This window comes from Melopsittacus undulatus, chromosome 7 (genome assembly GCF_012275295.1).
Source record: "Melopsittacus undulatus isolate bMelUnd1 chromosome 7, bMelUnd1.mat.Z, whole genome shotgun sequence".
NCBI lineage: Eukaryota > Metazoa > Chordata > Aves > Psittaciformes > Psittaculidae > Melopsittacus > Melopsittacus undulatus.
Window position 1 is genome coordinate 31,160,588 of NC_047533.1, and position 22,863 is coordinate 31,183,450.

Consider the following 22,863-nt stretch of genomic DNA (forward strand, 5'->3'; position numbering starts at 1 on the left):
GTGACGCAAGCTGCGCGCCGACCGAGCGACGGGGCGGGGCGAGGGGAGGCGCATGCGGGAAGGAGGCAGTGAGGCCGGGTGGCGGTGCCGCCGGTGCAGCCGCGGGAGGATGAACTGGCTGTTCCCCCTCGCCAAGGGCGGCGGCTCCGCCTCGCCCGCCGCGCCGCTGCCCCCCCTCACCACCCTCCAGCAGCAGAAGCAGCGGCAGATCGAGTCCCTCCGCGGCGCACACGCCTCGTGAGTGGCAGGGGATGGGGGTTGAGGTGGGGGAGCAGCCTGTGACCCTTCCTGGGTCCGGCGCCTCTCGGGGCCCCTGTGAGACCGCGCCTCGGGCGGGTGTCGTGTGTCCCCACGCACACGCCCAGGGACGAGATATCGCTCCTTTAGTTCCCGGTGAGGCCCGGCTGGGTCCCGCCGGCCCTGGGCTGTACATGACGCCGGTAAAAAGGAAACTGCGGCCCGGGGCGGCTGTAGCCCGCAGGGTTTCGTGGGGCGGAGGGTCCCGCCCGTGGGAGCGGGGCCACCAGCATGTCGTGGGGTCTCGGCTCTGTCCCGGGGTAGGGCCGCGGGTGAGTGTCCGGCGGACGGCCTGAGGGACTCGGCGGGGTGGGAGGTTGCACCGAAAGTGAAATGTGCTGTCGGGGCGGCGGGGCCGTCCCCGCTGGCCGGGCTCTGTCGGTGTGGCTCGGGGGAACGCCCGGTTGCACTGTTCGCGTTACCGGGAAGTCAGCTGAGTTATTTAGTGCGTTTTGAAGTCTACAGTGAGGCACAATTTGCGTGAGTACCCTTTTTTTGGGAACTGGTTATAGGAGCGTAGTTCTTTGGAAGTTCAGAATACAACACGGAGCATACAGGAGCTGTGCGTCGCACTGCTTGTACAAGCAGTAGCATAGCAGCCCTACTGGCTCCACAAAATGTTTTTTTTTGTTTTGATGTACAGTGCCAGTTTGGTAATAACTGACTGTTCTTTGATAACTGGTTTTATGTAGATGCTCACTAGAGGCAGGTAGCTTTTTCCTGTTCAAAATCCCCACTTTTTACAGCAGAAAGTTAATTTACCCTGAAGTACTCCAGCTTGTCAGTATGCTGGTAAGTTTTGCCTAAATTTTAGCCTTTTAAAAGGAGAGACACAGTTCATATATTTCAGGTTAGACTTTCCCGTGGATGTGTTAAGCATTCCTCATGTTTTCTGGGATGTCTGTTGAAGTGGAATGTTAGATGCCTCCAAAACAATACAGAAAAAGGAAGGAAAATTATTTTCTGTTACAACAGACTGAGGCTGAGCATAAGAGATATTTACTGTATTTCCAAGCAGACTGCTCACTATCCTAACATATCCTATGTGATATTTTGAATTATCATCGAGGAAACATAAATTTGACAGGTTTGCTAAGTACTGCTGCTTGTTTAAACTTAAATCTGTTTAATTTCACAAATATTTTTTGAAAGACAGATCACTTTTCTAAGGAGCTGTCTCTGGATATGCAGCAGCTCACCTAACTAATAGTTGTGTTGGACTGGCCTTTCTTTTAGCCTCATATTTCTACCCTTTTTCCTCTACTATGGAGAAGAACTCACTCCAAGTTAAGTTGTCAAAAAGGCTATCAGCTTTTGTCAAAGCCAGCTTGCTGAACTGGGTTACTACCTGTTTGCGCAGGCATCAGTTAAGCATAGGCAGTCACTGTCAAAGTGTACAGGTTTCATAAGATACTACTGAATAAATCTGAATAACAGTGCCTCAAACTCTGTGCTTTCAAAAGGTGTGTGTATTTGTCCAAGTCTTCAAAAGTGCAAAGGTTTTTTTTGGGTGGGACTGATGCGCTTGTTTATGGATGCCATAGCAGCACAGATCTGTAGGATAGGAATATGCATTAATCATTGCAACAGCATTATTTCCTAAGCAGTGATTACATAAATGGCATTCTAGTGTTTGCTTTGTCTGATGAGTATATTTTGTAAAAGTCCAGATATATGTCATCTTAATTTCATTAAAGTAGCTAGTCTTCCTTTTCAGGATGAAAAGGAAGCTCCTTTTCAGGAGCTTGAAATGAAATTTTTATGTTTAAAACAAACAGGGTTTTTTTTACATTTGCTATTGCTCTAGCCAAAGTGTGTCATTTTTTCCAGTGTACCTATTCCCACTTGGGGAAGGGACAACCAAGTTTGTTGATTCAGGGTTTTGCTTAAAGGAGGTTGTAATAGTTCAGACAGCTCATGCAGGTTCTTGATTTCTTGGTTCTCTCTCCCTGTTCCCCTCTTCCTCCCCAGTTCCTGTAGGTTGTGCGTGGAACATAATTATATACTCTTCTGAAGGATTTTGTAGCAGGCTATTGAAATGCATAACAGATGATTATAGGGAAAAATATGCATGACAGATTTCATTGAGAATCCTTCAGTTAAGAATGAGGAGGTAGTGATTTCTGTGTGTGGTATATCACAGTAAAGAATTCACCTCTGCTGAAAATCCCTGGTAGGTTCTCCAAACAGCATGTGATTTCATAGGGAAAGAGCAGGTACTGAGTTGTCTTTGGGAGGAGTAAGGTTCGGCTGGGGAAAGCAAGGTGCATAGCTAGGTTTGTGTCTTACTCTGTTTATTCCTGAAGCTCTGAAACCAAGAGCTTTAAATTCTATATGCAAATAATGCTTTGGAAGGATACAAAACCCTCCTAACACTACACTTAATACACATTTGCAGGTAATGTGTTTTGGGGTTTTTGAGGAAGTAATTGTATGGAGTGTAAGTGGAGGTGGATGAAAGGACAGTTCTGAAGCTGGGTGCAAAAGACTTTCTGGGAACACCCAACTGCCATTATTCCTGGTTGGAGCTGTCTTTCCTGGCTGTATAAGGGATCCTTAGAGAGGTGAGGGAGAGGTGCCTGTACTTAACCAGATACAGGCAGAAAGAATATGCCGAAGAAGAATCAGTCTGTTTTTTATTTTGATTGAGGCATTGTAAGATGAAGCAACTTTTCTGCCCTCCTTTCCCCTAGTCCCGCCTTAGGTATGTTTGTATTGTCTGGAAGTTCAACTTCTGAGGGAAGTCTGAGCCAACTCTTCCTCCTCAGCATTCTTTGGAATGCCATCTTTCAAAATAGTCTTGCTATACATACAAGCTATAGAGTACTTTAAACATTGAGATCAGTTTCCTGTTGATGCACCTGATATAAGGATTTCCTCAGTAATTTAGCTGTTAACAACAGAAGCAAATTTGGATTTGGTTATGCCAGGTCACTTGGTGCTTTCGGGGGTCTGTGTCTTGTGTGTCACTGTATTACAGAACTTTGCATTCTTTCAAGTAGCTCTTCTCCAGGTAATTTTTGAAAATAGGTGTGCAAGTGCATAGAACTCAGTGAATGTGGAAAAAAAACTTCTGTTAAGTAGTAAGCTAATACATTAAGGAAGAAGGCCTAGTTTAAAGTATGTTCCAACTATTGATCAGTAGGCAGTGTTGCAGAGCAATATATGGTTGTGAACCAAGTGTAATGCCTTCACAAAGTAAATGTTTTATCACATAAAAGTCAGTGTATAAAAAAAAATCACTGATGTGATGTCTTAGATTAAGCCAGTGAGTGGAGAAATATAAGTTGAGGTTTTTGTCAGATCAGTGAGTAGCACTGTTTCTCCTACTCTATTTCCATTTCTTGTGTTCATGTATAAGTTTTAATGGTTGAACCTATTTTTGTTGAATCTTGATATTCAGTGTAGCCTTCTGAAGCATATTAATCTATTCCAGCATTTTCAGTTTTATTCTGATAAGGCTTTTCCATGCTAAACTAAATGCAAAGATCTGAGGTCATACCTTTTTTTAGACTTTAGGCTGTTATATTGGTCATGATTTGGATGGTGACAATTTCTCCTTTGACAGCATTGCAGAAATTCAGAAAGATGTGGAATATCGGCTGCCATTCACTGTAAACAACTTGACAATTAATATTAACATGTAAGTAGACTGAGATATCTCTATGCACATATTGAATATTAAAATTGTTCTCAAAAAAAAGACAGTAGTAATAGAATGTAAATGGCTTCTATCTCATAACTATTTTCAGTAACTATAACCTGGATTTGTATTAGTAGTTGTAATGATATGAGTGAAACTGATTATGTACAAGATGCAGATGCTCAGCTGAAAGTAAAACTATGTTTTGCTGTGCTCAGCTCCCAAGATATCTGCATGGTTTGAGATGAAGGTAAAGAAAACGCTTGAGGGTTTCTGATGACTAAAACTGAAAGTAAACTTAATTCGTAATTTACTAATCTGCTGTAACTCCTCTTACCCAATGAAACTTCTGGATCATACTTAATCAACTTAAGTGATTTATTGTAGCATTTCCTGTGAATTTATTTTGGGGGTGCTTTTGCTCTGGCAAACATTGATGGTGTTCCTAAGTTTTTATTACATTAGTCTGATAATTTGCCTGATATTCTTGCAGGTTACAGTGCATTGTCTTTGAAGTAATAACATTTGTATTAGAAAATATTCTTATTATGCTGTAGCTTTTTCTTTGTGGGCATTATTACTGCATTGTTATACTACACTTTTGCCCAGTTAAATGCTCTCCTTAGTTCCATTGGAGTCCTGTATTCTAATCTGTCTGACTTCTAGGTTTGTAACTGAATAATGGTTTTGTGTGCTTCATTCACTCTATTTCTCCATAACTCTTCTCATATTAAAGTTTATGTAATTGATAGTGTTTTTCTCTTTGCATAAGAAGCCTTTTTCTGCAAACTTTATCATGGGATGTAGCTGTAAGAATGATTATTCTTATATTTGCAGCTTGCTTCCACCGCAGTTTCCTCAGGAAAAACCAGTCATCAGTGTTTTCCCACCTGTGAGACATCATTTAATGGACAAGCAGGGAGTATATGTGACAGGTCCATTAATAAGTAATGTATGTATAATTTGTAGCTTCACATGCATCTGCTGTTAATAGCAATGTTAATACATGTCACACCAGATTATTGCTAATACTTCTGGTAAAAAGATCAGTACAGATTCTTATCCCTCTCAAACTGTATTTTGAAGGGTCTGAAAACAAAAATTCAGTGGTGTTCAGTATGCTACTGTTTTTTTAGTGCTGCCATTACTGAGCTTAGTATTCCCTGTATCTAGAATTATTCTAATTTATGAGGGCTCAGGAAGTTTCTGTTGCTTTTCTTATTAGCAACAATAGTAGTACATGTTTCTTTACAGTGTACTCTAGGTAAGGAAGAAGGATGCATTAAGACTGTTTTGTAAGACTGCTTTCTACCCTAATCCTATTAGAAAGATGTCAAGTTTTCAGCTCCAATATTCAGAATTTTAATCAGGTGTTTAGTACGCTGTTTTTTTTTATTCCCTTTCCTTTTTCACTGCCAAAAAGGATGTGGTATAGTTTTCTGGGGTTGGGAGTACGGGAGGGGTTATGAGTTTTTCAGAATTCACTTAATGCCTTTTTGTCTTAAAGCTTTGGGTTTGGGTTGTTTGATTGGTTGCTTGGTTTCTTCTTTCTCCTTTCTTTGCTTTCCCAAATGTAACTTGGTAACTTAAGGTGGGACTTTTTTTGGCTGGTAATCAGAAATGTGCTTGATTGATTCCAAGTTGTTAATAGACTTCCACTGTTAATGAAAGACTTTTACTTTCTGTTCAGTTCTGGGTGTTTTTATGACTTTATTTGAAGCTTATGTATACATGTTTTAGATTAGCTAGTATGTTTCTGAGGTAGCTTCCAAGGCTGCTGTATGTGTATAATAAACAGTCAAGTTCAGCACATTTTAGAACTGTTGGATTCCAGGAATAAAATTTTCTGCTGCACTGGGCTTTGTTTTTACCAGTTCACAATGCACTCGGATCTTGGAAAAATTATTCAGAGTTTACTGGATGAGTTTTGGAAGAATCCTCCAGTTCTGGCTCCTAGCTCAACATCATTTCCATAGTAAGTATCTATAAACATGATGAATGGAACTGTGTGTGTTAACTTACATTATTAAAAAAGAGATGAAACCGAGTATTGGGAGAGCAGGAACAAGAATAATGTATTGGGTATACTGAGAGACGTAGGTTGCCTGCCCTTGCACAATTTCATGTGCATGCTTTATGGCATAATTGTTTTGAGAGAAAACAGCTTTCATTGGAGTTACAGTATCAAAATGCTGATGTACCTTAATTTGCTTCTCTTTTCTTCAAAAAGGATAAATGTTTATATTATCAGATGAAATCTTTGATTTTCTGTAGATCATGATCTGAACAGTCATGTTTCTTCATATTCTGCTCCTAATCTCCCAGGCTTAAAGGCAGCTTCTGTTGCGCAGCTATGCAACAGATATTGTGCAATTTAAAGAATTGTATTAAATATACAGAAGTGGTCTGAGACATTACGGCTTTATCAGTACAACTGCAGTTCTTATGGCTGGCAATAATACTGCATTTAGATGCAGCTGCAGCTCTGAATTTAAAAAAATCATTCATGTTATTTAGAAGTAATTATGTGTGCATTGCTCAAGCTGTTAGATACCATAAATAAGAACTAATGCACATCACAGATGCATTTCTCAGGACTTTTAGATGGAAACAATATAAATTTACACTCTTGTAGATTTTTGAGAAGTGGGTTTCTGAAAAGTGTGACTCTGTATTTGGCTGTCCTACAAGAATAGAGTTAAATGGAACATATGTTGTAGCACAAGACAGAGTAAACTTACTATATTGGAAATAACTGAGAACAGAAAAAAGCAAAGTTTGTGGTCATTTAAAAATTCAGTCTTACGTCTTATATGTTATCTGGTAATTATAATTCATAGAATAGTTAAGATCATCTAGTTCCAGCCCCTGTGCCATCGTCAGGGACACCTTACACTAAACCATGTCACCCAAGGCTCTGTCCAGCCTGGCCTTGAACAGCACCAGGGATGGAGCATTCACAGCTTCCCTGGGCAACCCATTCCAGTACCTCACCACCCTTACAGTAAAAACTTCCTCCTTATATCCAATCTAAACTTCCCCTGTTTAAGTTTTAACTTGTTACACCTTGTCCTATCACTACAGTCCCTAATGAATAGTCCCTCCCCAGCATCCTTACAGGCCCCTTTCAGATACAGGATTCAAATGATAGGATATGCACTGTAAGTAGTTGGTGGCTCATATTGTGGGTTTTTTTTATTCATTTGTTTTCAGCCTTTTCAACAAACCAGCTGGAATGCCTCAGTTTGCTCCTCAGGGGTTTCCATTTCTTCCTCCATACCCACCTCAAGAAACAAATAGAACAATAGCAGCCGTGCCAGTTGCTGAATCAGTTTCTTCAAGCTACACTACAGACAAGCCTGCTGCTCCCTCTTACGGCTTGATTGCTGATCTGCCACTGCCTGTTCCAAGAGCAGAAGCAGGGCTTCAGGTCTGTGTGCAGTTTTGCTGCTGAAGGTATCAAACACTGAATACAGGTTCTCTTAAGGACACACACAGCATTGCTGCAATAGTCAGGAGAACAGTTTGGGTGACTGCACTTGATTGTTTTGCTGGTGCTAGGAAAACAGAACTCATTCTGGCTTTGATGAAAAGTTATTTAGAGCAAACTTGAAGTCAGAACAGGAAGTTTGTCTTTGTGAGTTTCAGTTAAACTAGTGTTATGCTAAATGTCTTTCAATGTCCATTTTTGTTTTTTGGAACTGCACTCCCTCATAGTGCAACTGTGACTCTTTCACCAGACACAGAAAATGAGATCCTGTTCTCTGTATGGGATTTCCTGCCCAGAACCTGAACAATGTGCAGTCTTAAGCTTTTAGGTGTAGAGTTTTCAAGCTTAAAATAGCTTCTTTTCACAGATCATGTATGTGTGTACTCAAAAAATCCCTCTCACTGATGCACCCTGGAAGGAATTTTTTTGCATCTCTTCCAAAAACATCTTATCTCAATGTTCAGTCTTTCATCAGATCTTGTCTTTAGCAACAAAAGCTTTTGTAATCTTGGAAGACACTTTCCTGCCTTTGTATAATTTAAAATTTCTACATTCTGTCAAGACAGACTTTTTTTTCCTTGCCTAAACACTTTTTTTCCTCAAGGGACTATGGCTTTAAAAGCCACATGAAAGAGATCAAAATGTCAATCTCTTTATATCTTCTCACTTCCCTGAGTTATACGCCTCCTGTATGTTTCTGGGTCATCCAGCTCATGTCAGATGGGGTACATAGCAAGACAGAATTATTTTCTGCCAAAATTGTCTCCTCTTTTACTACATACCACCTGAAACATCCCCATGTATTTTGTTGCCATGGTTTTGTTAAGATGTCTTCTCTTTAGAGACCAGTGTTACTGATTCTTACTGCTTTTCTTACTTTTGTTGTTTCTAGCAAAAATGCATAGCCAGTTTCAGAGGGTTAAATATCTAGAAATTGCTTTTCAAAAATCTGCTGAACACTTCTAAACTTCCATTTAGGTTGGCCAGAATGGTTTTACTTACAAGATGCCTGATGTTCCTGATACCTTTCCAGAACTCTCAGAACTAAGGTAATTTTCCAGAAGGTAGCTAAAGTTTCTGTAGTCATTAAAAGGCAATTACAGCTGGTCTGCATCTGACAAAAATCTGTGTACATCACTGAAAGGTTTTTGTAGGAATTAAAAATAGGAGAACTGCCACTTGCCAAAATTGTGGAGTCAAAGTAAGCCAGCCTTGTATTAAAATGCACTGCTTGTTTAGGTTTTTTCATCAGGAACAGTACTTCAGGATTCAACACCAGGAAGAAAAGCATTTATTTTTACTTTTTCTAGCTTTAAGTGTTCTGCTGTCTTCTGGGGTCTTGCCAGGGACTTAATTTCTACTAAGACAACAAGTGTTACTTGAAGGAGGAGAGGGGACAGGGAAAGGGACTTGAGGCTGGTTCACAAATTGCATTCTCTAAAATTCCAAAGGACTTTAGCACAGGGTAAACAAACTACTTTGTGAGCAGCTCAGCATGTGCAGGGAGGGTGGGTTAGATAAATGCAGGAGGTAAATGTGCCAGCTGTCCCAGTGCAAATCACTTCCACATATTACACAGATATCTTCATCAAAAGCATATCTTGTCATGATTTAAAAAAAATTGTGCTAGTTACTGTTCTGAGCAGTTTGCTCAGATCTGATGAGACATCCCTATACATCTGTTACCTGGGACTGAATAGATTACAAATTAGCTATGAATTCTGAAAAGGTCTTAAATTGGTTTTTCTCACCTCATGGTGGCATCATATTTTAGTGTTTTAAAAACTGCGCTTTCAAAAGGTAAAAGACCTTTGGCAAGGAGGGCTTCAGTTTGGTTTTTTGCTTGGTGTTTTTTTTTTGGTTGTTTGGTTTTCCATTTCTCTTGACACATTCCTAAGAGCCTGTTTAATTTAGCTCAGTCAGCTGTAGTTCTAGCAGCATCTTTGTTGTGTAGCAGCAAGTTAGGGGTTTTGAGGGGAAGTGTGATTTGTTCATTTAACCAAAACATTATAATCAGGCTTGATCCTTCCAAGAAAACTGGATTAAAATTCCATGAATCTTTTGGTGGTAGCTGAGTTAAATCACAAACAGCAGTGCATCTGTTCTGAGTAGCTCTGTTGTGTATAGGTGGCAAGATTCTGGTCACTGCATAGGTGGAATGTGTGAGAAGAGGCCAGGGGCACAGCCAGCTTGGCAGCAAACCTACTGCAGGACAGCCAGGTCCAACAGTGAAGTGTATGGTGCCTCAATGATTCTATGTTTGAAAAAGAGCAAATTCTGTAGAGACAGTGAGGGTTGAGGGGAGGGGTGGAACAGTGTGAGACTCCTCCAAATACAAAAGTCAGGGAAGTTGGAGGAGGTGCTCCAAGTGCCAGAGCAGATACCTACAGCTCATGGAAGTTTTGGAAAAGACCAGACTAGAACAGGTAGGACAGGTACAGACCCTGGAGCCCATGCAGAGAACTAAGCTGGGGCAAAATGCATGCTGCAGTCCATGGAGGACTCCATGCTGAAGTGGGCAAATGTGCCTTGTAGGAAACTGCAGCTACAAAAAGCTCACACTAGGGCAGGTTCTGTGAAGAACTGCAGCCTGTGGAGAAGGGCCCATGCTGGAGCAAGGGTAAAGCATGAGAAGGAAGGAGCAGCAGAGACAAGCTTTTACAGACTGACTGCAGCATTTGCAATTCTCCCCCAAGCCCCACCTTGTGCTGCTTGGGGCAGAGGGAGGCAGAGGAGCTGGAGTGAAGTTGAGCCTGCTGGAAAAGGGGGTGAGGTGTTTCTGTCTCTTCTCTCACCATCCAATTCTTACTGTAATTAAACGAAAATCAAGTTTTTCTCAAGTTGAGTGTGCTTTGCCTGTGATTGTAGTTGTTAAGTGATCTCACTGCATCTAGACCCACAAGCTTTTCCTCTGTATCCTGTTGAGGAGGGGAGCTGAGAGAGCTGGGTGTCTGGTAGTTGGCTAAGATCAGTAGTAGCATTAAAAAATCCACTTTATAAGAAGGAAGACTTGAAATGAGAGATTCCTTTTAACACATTGCTGCTTAAGCTCACTGCTGTAGATAGTAGAGCCCACAGTCCAGGAGAAAGGGGAAAAGTAAATAGTGATCAAGTGTTGTGTACCTGAAAAGCCACAGTAAATGCTTACATTTTGAGTTTTGGCAGAAATAGGTAACTCTAAACATAACATTTGCTGTTAGTTTTAAATCTGCTTGCTTTCTGCTTGAATATAGTATATCGCAGCTGACTAACATGAATGAGCAAGAGGAAGTGTTACTGGAACAGTTTGTGACTCTACCACAGCTGAAGCAAGTCATTACTGATAGAGATGAGTTGGTGAAAAGCATTGAAGAGCTGGCAAGTAAGATGTCAAAACATTAGCATCTGTGACTGTTCTGTGAACAGAATCCTTAAAAAAAAGTAGTAATAGTGACTTTATTTCACAGAAAAAAACTTGTTGCTGGAGCCGAGTCTGGAGGCAAAAAGACAGATGGTGTTGGATAAAGTAAGTGAACCATAAAGTCTTGTACAGAAATATTACTTGAAATATTACGCTCTTTTGTCAGGGTTGGAAACATTCTTTTTTCTTCTTTACAGCATGAGCAACTCACACAGATGAAAGCAGCCTTTGAAAAAAAGATGCAAAGACAACATGAGCTTAGCGAGGTATAATCTCTCTTACTATATTATCCTTTAAGAATTCTTCAATAAAACTGAAATTTTGGTTTGTATCTTTAATCACAAAGAATATTCTTCTGGTTAAACTCTAATTTTGTATGAAATAGATTCACATCAAGTATGAAATAAAATGTGACCACGTGCAAAACAGTTCAAAAGCAAAGCAGTGTTACAATTGCACCGGGTTTTTTGGGTTGTTTTTTTTTTTTTTTAATGCTACAGTAGAAGCAACGTTGGAGGAAGGGAGTGTGATGAGCATTTAGAGCTGTTTATAAGTGCAGTCCTGGGTTAAACCCCTTTTAAGAATAGAATGTTTTTTAAAGAAGGCTTGTTTAATTAATGGTACCCATTTAACATCATTAGTCTGTAAAACCGTACCAGATGAAAATGATAAAAAACATTGCTTTAGAAACTTAAATTCTGTGATTCACTGGGTATGCTTACTTTGGGCAACGTTATATGTGCTGTCAAGCTTTGCACATTCTAAAGCACAAATAGGGTAAAGTCAATACTCCAGAAAGTAGTTTGGGAGGGGAGAATAATTTATTAGTATGTTTACCAGGATATGCATTAGAAGGTTTAACTTCTCATAAATCAGTTTCTGCACTGAAATCTTCATTATTTCCAAGACTTGTCACCTAAGAATACAAGTCCATCAAAACAGCATACACAGTACCTGAAAGTGAACAGAGGTAGCTGGCATTGAGCAACTTTCTATTTCTACAAGAAACAACTTAAGAACAGGACATTATACCCCACTGCTATATTACCCTTTATTTGTTTCTGGGATAGAGTTGCTGATTCAATTTAATTATGATTAGGAGGCTGAGAGTTGGGGAGCTGCAGCTGAATTTCTGTGCTATTTTTCAGTATATGCTGTATGTTCATGTATTGATCTTCACAGCATACTACCTGGTATCTCCTGTTAACTCCTCTTCAGAGTTCCAGCCAAGTCTTTTTACTTGTACTGTGGGTGAATTTTACTCATTTTTTATTAGAGCAAATTGTCCTTACTTTGAAGAAGATTCATTTAACAGGAAATTTATTTTTACATTACAGCTTTAGAGTACACAAGTGAAATATCTTTCATGGGGTAGAGGAAGAGTAGGCCAAGCTTCTAAAATCTATAAATATCTTAATTTTGCAGTTCTGGCTCTGTATGTACTCCTACTGAAGAAGTGAATCATGTTCTTATTAACTACCCAAACATATTACAGGAAAAATAATTAAATTATATTCAATAAACCAAAATAAGTTTTGAAGTTTATAAGAATGGAAGAATGAGTATACTCATGGGTTTAGATTAGCAGCCATGTACTTCTTGAGTAGGTGCTTTGTCTTTTCCAGTCTTCTCCACAGTCATCTAAAGGATATTTAAAAGCTGAACAGGGTTTGCTTTTTTACCTTTTCATAGTTCTTAGGCTCACTACTGCCTCTCAGAAGGTGACCCTTTTTATTGAAGATGCTTGAAACACTAGTTCTGCACAGAAAACATGCGCTTAAAAACCTGTCAGATTTCCAAGTTTGAATGGTTTCTACACTGTACGGTAAAAGTTGAAAAGCTTTATATTTGTGAGAGTGATTGCAAACTAAGACCTAAACTAGCAACACTTTTGTCACACTGAATAGTTTAACAAGCTATTCTGTTTCCTGGAGACAAAGCTCCATCTGGTCACTTAGGCTTTTATGTAATAATAATGCTCTATTTGTGTATCCCATATTTATATAGTCACTTGGCTTTCTTCTTGAAAATGTAGGTTTTGATGGAGAGTTTAATATTACATAGAAGTTTTTATCTTCTTAGAGTTGCAGTCCAAGTGCTCTGCAAGCCAGACTTAAAGTAGCTGCTCATGAAGCTGAAGAGGAATCTGACACTATTGCAGAAGACTTCTTGGAAGGCAAAACAGAAATAGATGACTTCCTAAGCAGTTTCATGGAAAAGAGAACAGTATGTAATATACAAATCATTCTAATCTGAGAGATACAAAACACAGCGATCAATAAACAGGATTTCAGCAGTCCTGTGTTGGAGTAAGCTCCAGCAGAGGAAAACTGTATCCCTAAGTGGCTTCAGTCTGTTTAGACTATAATGTGCATTCTGAAGGTTCATATGTTTAAGGTGGGAGTGCAGAGGTCTGCTGCATTAGACCATGGTCATGTGGTGTTGCAGATAGTTTTGTGCCACTTTTTTTCTATATCCTGTATAGGGAAGGTAGCCACATTGACAGCTTTCAAATTGGTAAGTAGACATAGAATGACGCATTAAGCAACCTTAATGTTTAATTGATTAAACCTCTTAAACTAATTATTCTGTTGATGGCTATCCCCAAAAAAGTAACTGAGGTTCAAAAACCACTGTTCTTGCTTATGCTGTGACAAGAGCAACTTATTGGGTAGCGTACCTTTCTTTAAAGTTGCCTAATGCATTTCATAACATAGAATGTGGATGGAGTAATGTTGTCAGTGTAGACAGCTGAGACTGAAACTTGGAAGAGAGGTGGTTCACAGGGCTTTTCTTTTTTAAAGAAGCCTGCAAGGTAGCTAAATCATTAAAGACAAACTGTAGTGTGCATTATAAAAAACTCCTTTCAGAATTCACTCTTCCGGTGTCTTGTTTTGTAGCTCTGCCACTGTAGACGAGCCAAAGAGGAAAAACTTCAACAGGCAATAGCGATGCACAGCCAATTTCATGCTCCACTATAGGTAAATGGCTGCTGTCATGTTGGTGGCAAACTTTTTTTTTTTCCCATTTTCTCATTGTCACACACTTGCAACTTGCTAATTACAAATAGATCTATTACAATGCTTGGAGTTCTAATAATGCTTTCTGTAGAAATCAAGCATGAGCTGTGTCTGTTGTTAGTTGTATTTAAAACGTAACTTCTAGAGGAGTTAAAATATCTAATTATGGAAATTTGTTTTTACAGACTTCCTGCAAGCTACACCTGCCAAGAGAATGAGTGAAAAACCCAACAAAGCACACTTTTTAATAACTATTATTTGCAAATAAGCATTTCATCTTGTATGGTTGTATTTATAGAAGAGATTGTATACAGAGTTGGGATGGGTTTTGTACAAATTAGAATGTCTCTTTATATTCTCATTGTACTCAAGAATTCTTCTATTGCAATCTTTGCACTAATTTCTTGTATTTATTGTTGATAGTACTTATTATATTTAAGTTCCTGCTGCTATCCTTCATTCTTCAGAGATTAAATATCTAAACATGTAATTTTGACTAGCTTTTTACATTTTTATAAAAACATAATTCATATCTTTTGTATTTTGGACTTTAAACATGAATTGGCTTGATAGGTGGAAACATTTGAGATAAGTAATGACAGAACTTTGAAAACTGAAGAAGTTCAATTTGAGATTGTTAGTGGATCCAAAAACTGTCTTTTCTTGAAGCCAGAATGTTTAAGAAAAGGTGTGGGGTTTTATTTTTAAGTTGTATAGAAAACTGAGTATAGCCTGTATTGTGTTTTGGGTTAAGCAAAGGATGTGTTGGAACAAATTATATTGGAATCAAAATAGAGTAAATGATCTTTGCATAGATTTGGTATGTTGCTTGGTAGCACTGATGCACTTGAGTGGCTTGATATCTACCACTGGAATTAAACACAATTTTCATTTAACGATTTCATTTTCTTATCTGTTTTTACTTAAAGGAAAAGTAATCACATCAGCTCCCAGTGTCTGTTTATGCAATGTGAATATGTTCATCATGTGAGGAACTCAAAAGCATTTTACAAAAACTACTTCTGAAAGTCTTTGTGAAGTAGCAGTTATTTGTTCCTAATTTTAAGGAACAAATAAAGTAATTTGGCTGTAGTTGCATGGTGTTAAGGCCAGTGATAGAATTTGGAAGTGAGACTTAATTTTGCCCCTTAATCACTGAGTCTTGCCTCTAGTGAGCTGACTCTTTTAGGATGGCAGTATAGATGGTGAGAATGCATAGGACCGAGTGCAGTATTCTGTAACAGAAAAATACAGCCCCCAAATGCATGCATGTATGTTCTGTCTTGCTCTTGCAAAAAGACACATTCTTAACCTGGTTGGTACATTAGGATTTCATGGAAACAAGTTCCAGAAGAACAGAAGGAATTGTACAGTCTGAAAGATAAATAAGATAAAATGCTGGTTAAGTAACATATCGGGAATCCTGCTTCTTTCTTGTCAGGAAGCAGTCTGGAGATAAACCTCTTATCAAAAATACTCCCTTTGTGTTACCTAGATGGGGTCACAGAACACCACAGATTAAAATCTCAAACTAAAGCACGTTAGTCAAAGTGGGCGCTTTTCTGTATCACTAATATTCAGTCAGTCCTAAATGTGATGCTCTTCTAGGGGAAGAGTGAGTTAAGAAATCATGAAAGTCACTAGCCTGTGGAATAGACTTCGTGCAGTCTTAAAATAGGACTTTAGTCTCAGCCCTGTACAGTACTGTGGTTGTCTGTCTTAAGCCACTGCCTTTTGGGGTGAGTAAGCTATTCACTGGTATTTGATGGGATTTTAATTTGTAAAGATGGTCTGAATTCTGAGATTAGATGTCCTAAGAAAATAGAAATATGGTCCAAAGAAGATACTTAGGTGCCAGAAAAAAATCAATAGGCTTTAAGTGCCATGATTAAGCAATAATTTTAGAGTATCTTCTTCTAAAACCTGCTTCTATTGGCTGTGTATAATACTGCTTGTATATTGACATAGCAGTTCTGCTAATGTGCTAGCTGAAGCCCTAATTAGAAATAAGACTGCATAGGTTTTCAGGTGGTTCTGGACTTTGGTCTCTTGAGCAGTGTAGTTTCTGCAGCTTTGGAGAAGAGTTATATTTAAGTCATCAGTGTTACCTTCTTGGCAACCTCCATCTATTTTTGTGCTGAGTGTGTAAGTTTGGTTTGGATCTTTTTCTGAGTAGCTAGCTAACAATCTTAAAGACCAGACACACAATTCTGTAACAGGACTGTTTTGTTGTTGTTGTTTCTTCCTTGTAAGCAGAGAAAGGAACAGATGACCAAACATCTTGTGCTCTTCCTGAGTTGGGCTTCTGTGTTCTTTATACATTTTATACTATCATGGAATGACAGAATTCTGTCCTTACCTGCCCCTTCCTGTTTACTGTTATGTGCTGTGTTACGGTGCTTAGCCAGATGATGTCCAGGGGATTTACTTCCCTAACTAGTGAGTTGTTAACGCTTGAACCTTTCCTCTTACGTTACTTTTGTGAGCAAATTTACAAATTCAGGACTTCTCTGTGGAGTTCTGACGATAGTAGAGGAATGTCTAGAAGAAAATCACACTGTTCAATGCAAGTTCTTAGTACAGTGTTTCTTGTTCGGGGATATGAAAGTTCAGGGTCTTCTTTTTTCTCCCTTTCTATTCTATATCTCATATTGCTGTTCCAATTGGGATTCTTCCCCCCTCCCCCACCACACACTAATTTTTAGCCCCTTCTACAGTCACAGACTCATCCTCTAGAAAATAAGTCTCTATTCAACAGTGGTGTACTGGGTTAGCTACAGGTATCCTATCACATGCAATTATGGCCAGCCTGTTCCTGCCCTTTAAAGGATAAGCCAACTAGCTGCTGGTTGGTTGTTTTGTTTTCTTTTCTTGTAGTCCTACACTGGTTGTGCCAATGGGAATGTGTTTTCTTGTAGGTAATCCTCATACCTTCACCAGAATACTTAGAACACTGGTAACACTCTGTCAGAGTTACGTGCTTTGGTTTCTCGTGCTCTGTTAGTTCACTGTTAAGCATACTCCTTACTTTGCCGAAATGTGGCATGTAGATGTAAATCCAGCTTTAAACACTTCCCTATGAAGTGTAAAAGAGTGGCAGCTGCTGTTGGAAGCATATTCTATAATCCTTTGAAATGTGTCAAGTGAACTCTTCCGATAACTGGAATAATAGGGTACATCCAGTGTCTTGTTTCTGGAGAGCCTTGCACTATGTCATGCTCATGCTGAGATGTTCTGTCAAGTGGAAAAGTAAATGAGCAAGAAATACAAGAGTAAAGGAGGTAGCTTGTCTCTGATGTTGCAGCAGTTTAGGGTGAGGGTACATTCTGTATTGTAACTGCTAATTGAGTCTGGGTTTTGCTTAATTTTAATACCTGATCTTGCTGCTGAATGTTTTCTTGGCTCAGTTTAGACCTCTTGTTCTTCCCGGACTTAGGTGACTACTTAAATCCAGAAGAGAATTCTCTATATAGCAATTGTAATTGATGCTATTGCAGATGAGAAATTTCAAAATATATGTTTAAAATCAAGTAAATTTCATCTTAGAGTGATCTTGTATACAGCTGGTGTTAATAGTACATTCTGCTGCTGCTTATAGAAGAAAGCTTTTTCTAGATTTCACAGTGTATTTGACATGCTAACCTTTCTGAAAGATGGGGATTATCAGGTATGTACAGCTATGCTAGCCACCACTGCAAGCCATAGACTATACTAAAGTTAGTTCAAAGTAATATTTAATGATCTGCTATAGTTCTGTTGTTTGCTCTGTACATACTTCTGCGCCTTTGCCACTTTGGACCTTGACCAAATGTGGAAGTTAGAAATATGTTAGTCTTGTTTATGTCCAGTTTCTTTCTGTTTCCTTCAAAGATGAGAAATCTTTCTAAAAGAGAGATTTAAGAGAACTTCAGGTAAAACTGAATTAAAACTCTGGCAACAAAGTTAAGTCAGTTATCACAGCCTTATTGTGTCTGTTATTCTGAACCTTAAATGCTGTAATGTGTTCAATTTACAAATAAAGGCTTTGGGATTTTTAAGATGCCTTATATTGTCTAACTTACTTAATGAGTTGGGCATTGCAGGACTCTCTGGTTGGGTACAGAACTGTGTTGGAAATGGGTGCAGTAAACTGTTCAACAACAAACCTTATAATCTTTGTGTGTAGCAATTTGAGCTTTTCCTGTTTAGCCCTTTCCACAGCAGTAATTCTTAGAGCTACCTTCACTAAAATGAGCTTTGAAAACCCATATTGCATCTCTGGCTACTGCTTCTGTAAGTGCCTTTTTTTAGTTGCATACCTGTAGAGATCAAATTTATATGCAGTAGTAAGCTGCAAAGCCGGCTTGTTTATATAACATGGAAATCCTTTAACATAAAGCACCATATTCTTTAGTCTTCAGAAACAGAATAAACCAATCTGAATAACCTTGACAACCAGCAAACTTCAAAATGCGTCCTTGCCTGAACTCAGTCATAGCAATTCTGGTGGACCTGTAAAGGTTCCATTAGCTTCCTTTCTGAATGGTTTATATTAAAAGATTAAAAGTTTCTTCTAAGGTTTAACATGATTTGATTTCCTGCTTCCAGATGCTTTACTGGCAATTTAAATAGCATAAAGCTGAATGTTTGTTTTACCTTTCTTTCTCATAGCCCCACTCTGGTAATGTTTCTGGCCTCTGAATTCTGGCTTTGCAGTTTACTCAGCCCTAGATCTTTGGCACATTATTCAGTAGTCTTAATACTGTGATAAGTTGCCTTACTTTTTACTTACCCCACTCTACATGTCTCCCTTCCCAGATGACTTGTCAGTGACTTGCCCATCCTTGGAGGATTTTTCTGTCACTGTGGTGTTTCCTGGTCTCTGCACCATGCAGTGTAAGGATGGCCAGCCACTCTAAAAGCTATATTCTGCCTGCATGTGGAGGCACCCCATTGCTGCAGCTGATGTTTGTGATAAACTTTATGACTTGTATGCAGATCAGGGTAACATCCGCATACAAGCATTCAGTTAGCTGGTCAACAGTGACAAAATGTGTATCTCCATTGAAAAGGCTACCACCTTGTTGCTGAGTTTTAATTGCCATTAGTTTGTGTCACCAAGCATCTTTAAAGGTGTAAACTGATGCTCTTGCTTGCCCCTGTCTTCAAAGAATGTGGTTCCCTGCCTTACTGGTAATTTTACAAAGAGCTTTCCTTCTTTGTCTCCCTCCTTTTACTTACTTTGTTCTTTTCCTGTCCTTACTTTTAATGGTATCCAACAGTCTGACTTGTGCCCTTCAGGTTCTTACTTCTCAGCTTTGAAGAATCCATTACCAGTTTAACACCTTTGTCTATCTCTTGCATAGAGCTACCAATAAAACAGCTAGTGAATACATGATAGAATCATAGAATCATAGAATAGTTAGGGTTGGAAAGGACCTTAAGATCAACTAGTTCCATCCCCCCTGCCAGGGGCAGAGACACCTCACACTAAACCATGTCACCCAAGGCTCTGTCCAACCTGGCCTTGAACACCACCAGGGATGTAGCATTCACAACTTCCCTGGGCAACCCATTCCAGTACCTCACCACCCTAACAGTAAAGAACTTCCTCCTTATATCCAATCTAAACTTCCCCTGTTTAAATTTTAACCCATTACCCCTTGTCCTTTCACTGCAGTCCCTAAGGAAGAGTCCCTCCCCAGCATCCCTATAGCCCCCCTTCAGATACTGGAAGGCTGCTATGAGATTTCCATGGAGCCTTCTCTTCTCCAGGCTGAACAGCCCCAACTTTCTCAGCCTGTCTTCATATGGGAGGTGCTGCAGTCCCCTGATCATCCTCGTGGCCCTCCTCTGGACTTGTTCCAACAGTTCCGTGTCCTTCTTATGTTGAAGACACCAGAACTGCACACAAAACTCCAAGTGAGGTCTCAAAATTTGTCTTGGTGACAAAATTACTCTTGAGTAAGTGAAAATCTGTATTGCAAAAATTGGGAAGGCAAACCTCGGATTCATTCACTGGTGTGAAATAATATGATTTATTTAAAAGTATTTTGCAGCAGGCTAATAATGCCACTGTTACATATATTGGAATGAAACAGCAGTAGCTAATGCAAAATCACAGAGGTCTGCTAAGTAAAAGCTTAATATAAAATGCTAGTGTGTTGGTATTTTAGTAGTATTTTAGTTGTAAAGCTACTTACAAGGAGTTGCATAAGCGACGTGAAGACAGCACTTAGAATTTGCATATATCACTGCTCTGCATTTATTTCTAGACATGCCTAATAGGACACAATACCATCATACATAATTTTACATTTCAAGATTGCAATAATATTGCACGGGTTGTAATAATATTGCCCATTTTCAAACTCATTTTTAGGTAAAATATTTGTGTGTTTTGTTTTCATTTCTGACTCTGCAGCATGTTTATTTAGCTTGAGAAAACCCTGTTCAGAGTCTCCTTTAATACCATAAATTTTACAGACTATATTCAAAATATGAAACATCTTAAAAAGTGCAATTAAAATCAGGGCTTTCATTTATTAAAAATTCATAAAGATTAAAACCCAGAAGGCCAGATTCTCAACAGAGTATAGATCCTACCTGTATTTATTATTTCATTTGACATACAGTGATTTATCAAATAGAGGATCCGGCCTTGCAGTATAATATTAACATAAATCGTGGTGTTAGGAATTGAATTATTTGTTCAAAGACAGCAGTTCCCTTAAGAGGGCATCAATAATGCTGAAGTTTACCTACTCATTTTTAATAACATAAGTTCACAGAACAGGATGAAAAGCCATTCTGTAAAAGCAGAGTGAATAATTAAAGCTTCTAAGTTGAGGTATATTTATATATTTTAATTTTGCCTGTAAGACTGTATTTGAAGGAGTCATATGAAATGCAATCAATGTAAGCAAATCAATGTAACTAGACTTACATTACTACTGCTTTGCTTTACTAGAGTTCAATACCACATTGCCTTCAAGCAGGAAAGAGCAGCCATATGAAATATATTTTAATTGCTTGCTTTAATCAAAAGAAAAATAAATAAATCTTTGAAGAATTCAGACCTCAAATGGAAGCGTTTTTAGTAAGTTTCAAAAACATAGAATCAGAATAGTTCAGGTTGGAAAGGACCTTAAGATCATCTAGTTCCAACCACTCTGCCATGGGCAGGGACACCTCACACTAAACCATGTCACCCAAGGCTCTGTCCAACCTGGCCTTGAACACTGCCAGGGATGGAGCATTCACAGCTTCCTTGGACAGCTTGTTCCAGTGCCTCACTACCCTAGCAGTAAAGAACTTCCTTGTATCTAACCTGATCTTCCCCTGTTTAATTTTGAACCCATTCCCCCATGTCCTGCGACTGTCCCTGATAAAGAGTCCTCAGTTTTTTCAGTGGTTTCTCCTGTACCTATGATTATGAAAGCTATTACTCCTACTCTTAAAAAATATGAAAAATCTTCCAATGAGGTTAAACTTTGTGTCATGGTGAATCAGTCTTACACTGGCATTGTGTGCTCAGTTCAGGTGCACAAATACTAAAAGGGAAATTTTGTGTGAGGATAAAAAAACCCCAGTGTTAGTTGTGGTTGGCTTATCTTGAACAATAAAAATTGGAAGAAATATTCTTTATAACAGTTCTGTTATGGGCATAACCTTTCTTTAGTTCTGAATTCAGAGATGCTTCCATAAGTGGTATTTGTCAGGATTCCCTGTTCTTTCTGCTGTATATATACTTCACTCACACCATATAAAACATTTTCAAGTAGGAATTAAAATAGGCTGGAGGCATTTGGGGCTTTATTACCTTTAAAATTTTACCTTTATATCTTACCTTGATTTGAAGCAAGGGCAAAATATAAAGAATGTAACTTGATAATAAAATATAAAGATGCTAGGGCATACTGTCTAATGTACTTAAGCATTATAAAGGAATATCATAAAGGGATGCTTCTCCAGAAAAGCTTTGTAAATATTGTATAATTACAAATGGGGTGCGTTCATGTGCAGCAGCAGCTGCTGCTTACCAAAGGACTTCTTTGCAGGATCAGAACTTCATTTATCCCCTAAGCAAGCACATCCGTTTGTTAAGTTTTACTTTGCTGCAAAGGATTCTAATAGGAGAATATGCAAAGTATTTGTTGCAATTCAAAATTTAACACCTCCCATGAAGAAAAGTGAAGAATATAGACATAGACACTGTCTGAAGGCAAAAAAGCTCTACAAAAATTTTTGACTGATTCACCAGTAAACCTAACACTAAGAAATCTTCAACCTTGTTCCTATGTGTAAGATAATAGTTTGGAATTTCACTTCTTTGGAGAAGAACTAATATTTTGTACAACAAATAATTATGGAAATGTACAAAGTAAGGAATAATTACATACAGGATTGGTAAGGTTAAATACCACATTGACTTAACTAAATATAACAGCAAATACTACCTCTCTTTAGCATTATGTCTTTAATAATGGTTTGTTCTGCTTTGATCTTTACTTACACAATTGCACAGTTCCCTTTCTTTGGATTATTTCTTTAGGCCACACACTACTCACATTCTTCATCTGTTGAAAAGATCTCATTCCAGGCTGCGAGGGGCTTGACTTTATTTGGGTCCTCACTGTTGTGAAGGTATTTCAGACCGCCAGAAACACAGCCTCATCTGAATCCTTGCCACTGTCTTCACTAGGCAAGCAGCCACCCCCACTTGGAGACCTACAGCTTAAGTCCTCCACACCAGACTCCTGATCGCTGTTAGCTGAGAGGTCGGGATCAGAGCTTTTCAGGTTGTCCTGTGTCAAAATCAGGGCTGAATCTTCTTCATCCCCTTGTGAAGGGCTCCGGGATGGGAATGATTTCAGATCATTGCTGTACTCCTGGGGAGTGTTAGCTAAGCTGTTGCTGGAAGTAGAAAGCCCTAAATGTTTGCTTTGGTCTTGTTGCTTACTCTTGACGTTATTATCATTTAATTGTGATTTCTGAAGGTTCGCCAATCTCTGAAATAAATATAAAAATAGGT

At 38.9% G+C, this 22,863-nt stretch overlaps 2 protein-coding genes across 2 annotated transcripts in view; one reads left to right on the forward strand and one right to left on the reverse strand.

Annotated features, from left to right (window-relative positions):
- Positions 1–55: 55 nt before the first annotated feature.
- VPS37A (VPS37A subunit of ESCRT-I) lies at positions 56–17,887 on the forward strand. The gene is made up of 12 exons (XM_034064820.1): positions 56–237; positions 3,866–3,940; positions 4,778–4,892; positions 5,815–5,915; positions 7,154–7,370; positions 8,409–8,479; positions 10,664–10,791; positions 10,877–10,935; positions 11,028–11,096; positions 12,913–13,056; positions 13,731–13,811; positions 14,036–17,887. The coding sequence occupies exons 1-11, from the start codon at positions 110–112 to the stop codon at positions 13,809–13,811; spliced, it is 1,188 nt and encodes a 395-aa protein (XP_033920711.1). The 5' UTR covers positions 56–109; the 3' UTR covers positions 14,036–17,887.
- Positions 17,888–21,061: 3,174 nt separating this feature from the next.
- MTMR7 (myotubularin related protein 7) overlaps positions 21,062–22,863 on the reverse strand; it is a 41,195-nt gene continuing 39,393 nt past the window's right edge. The window contains exon 14 of the mRNA XM_005149151.3: positions 21,062–22,840. Within this exon, the coding sequence (XP_005149208.2) occupies positions 22,481–22,840 (360 nt within the window). The 3' untranslated portion in view covers positions 21,062–22,480. The remainder of the gene's footprint in view (positions 22,841–22,863) is intronic.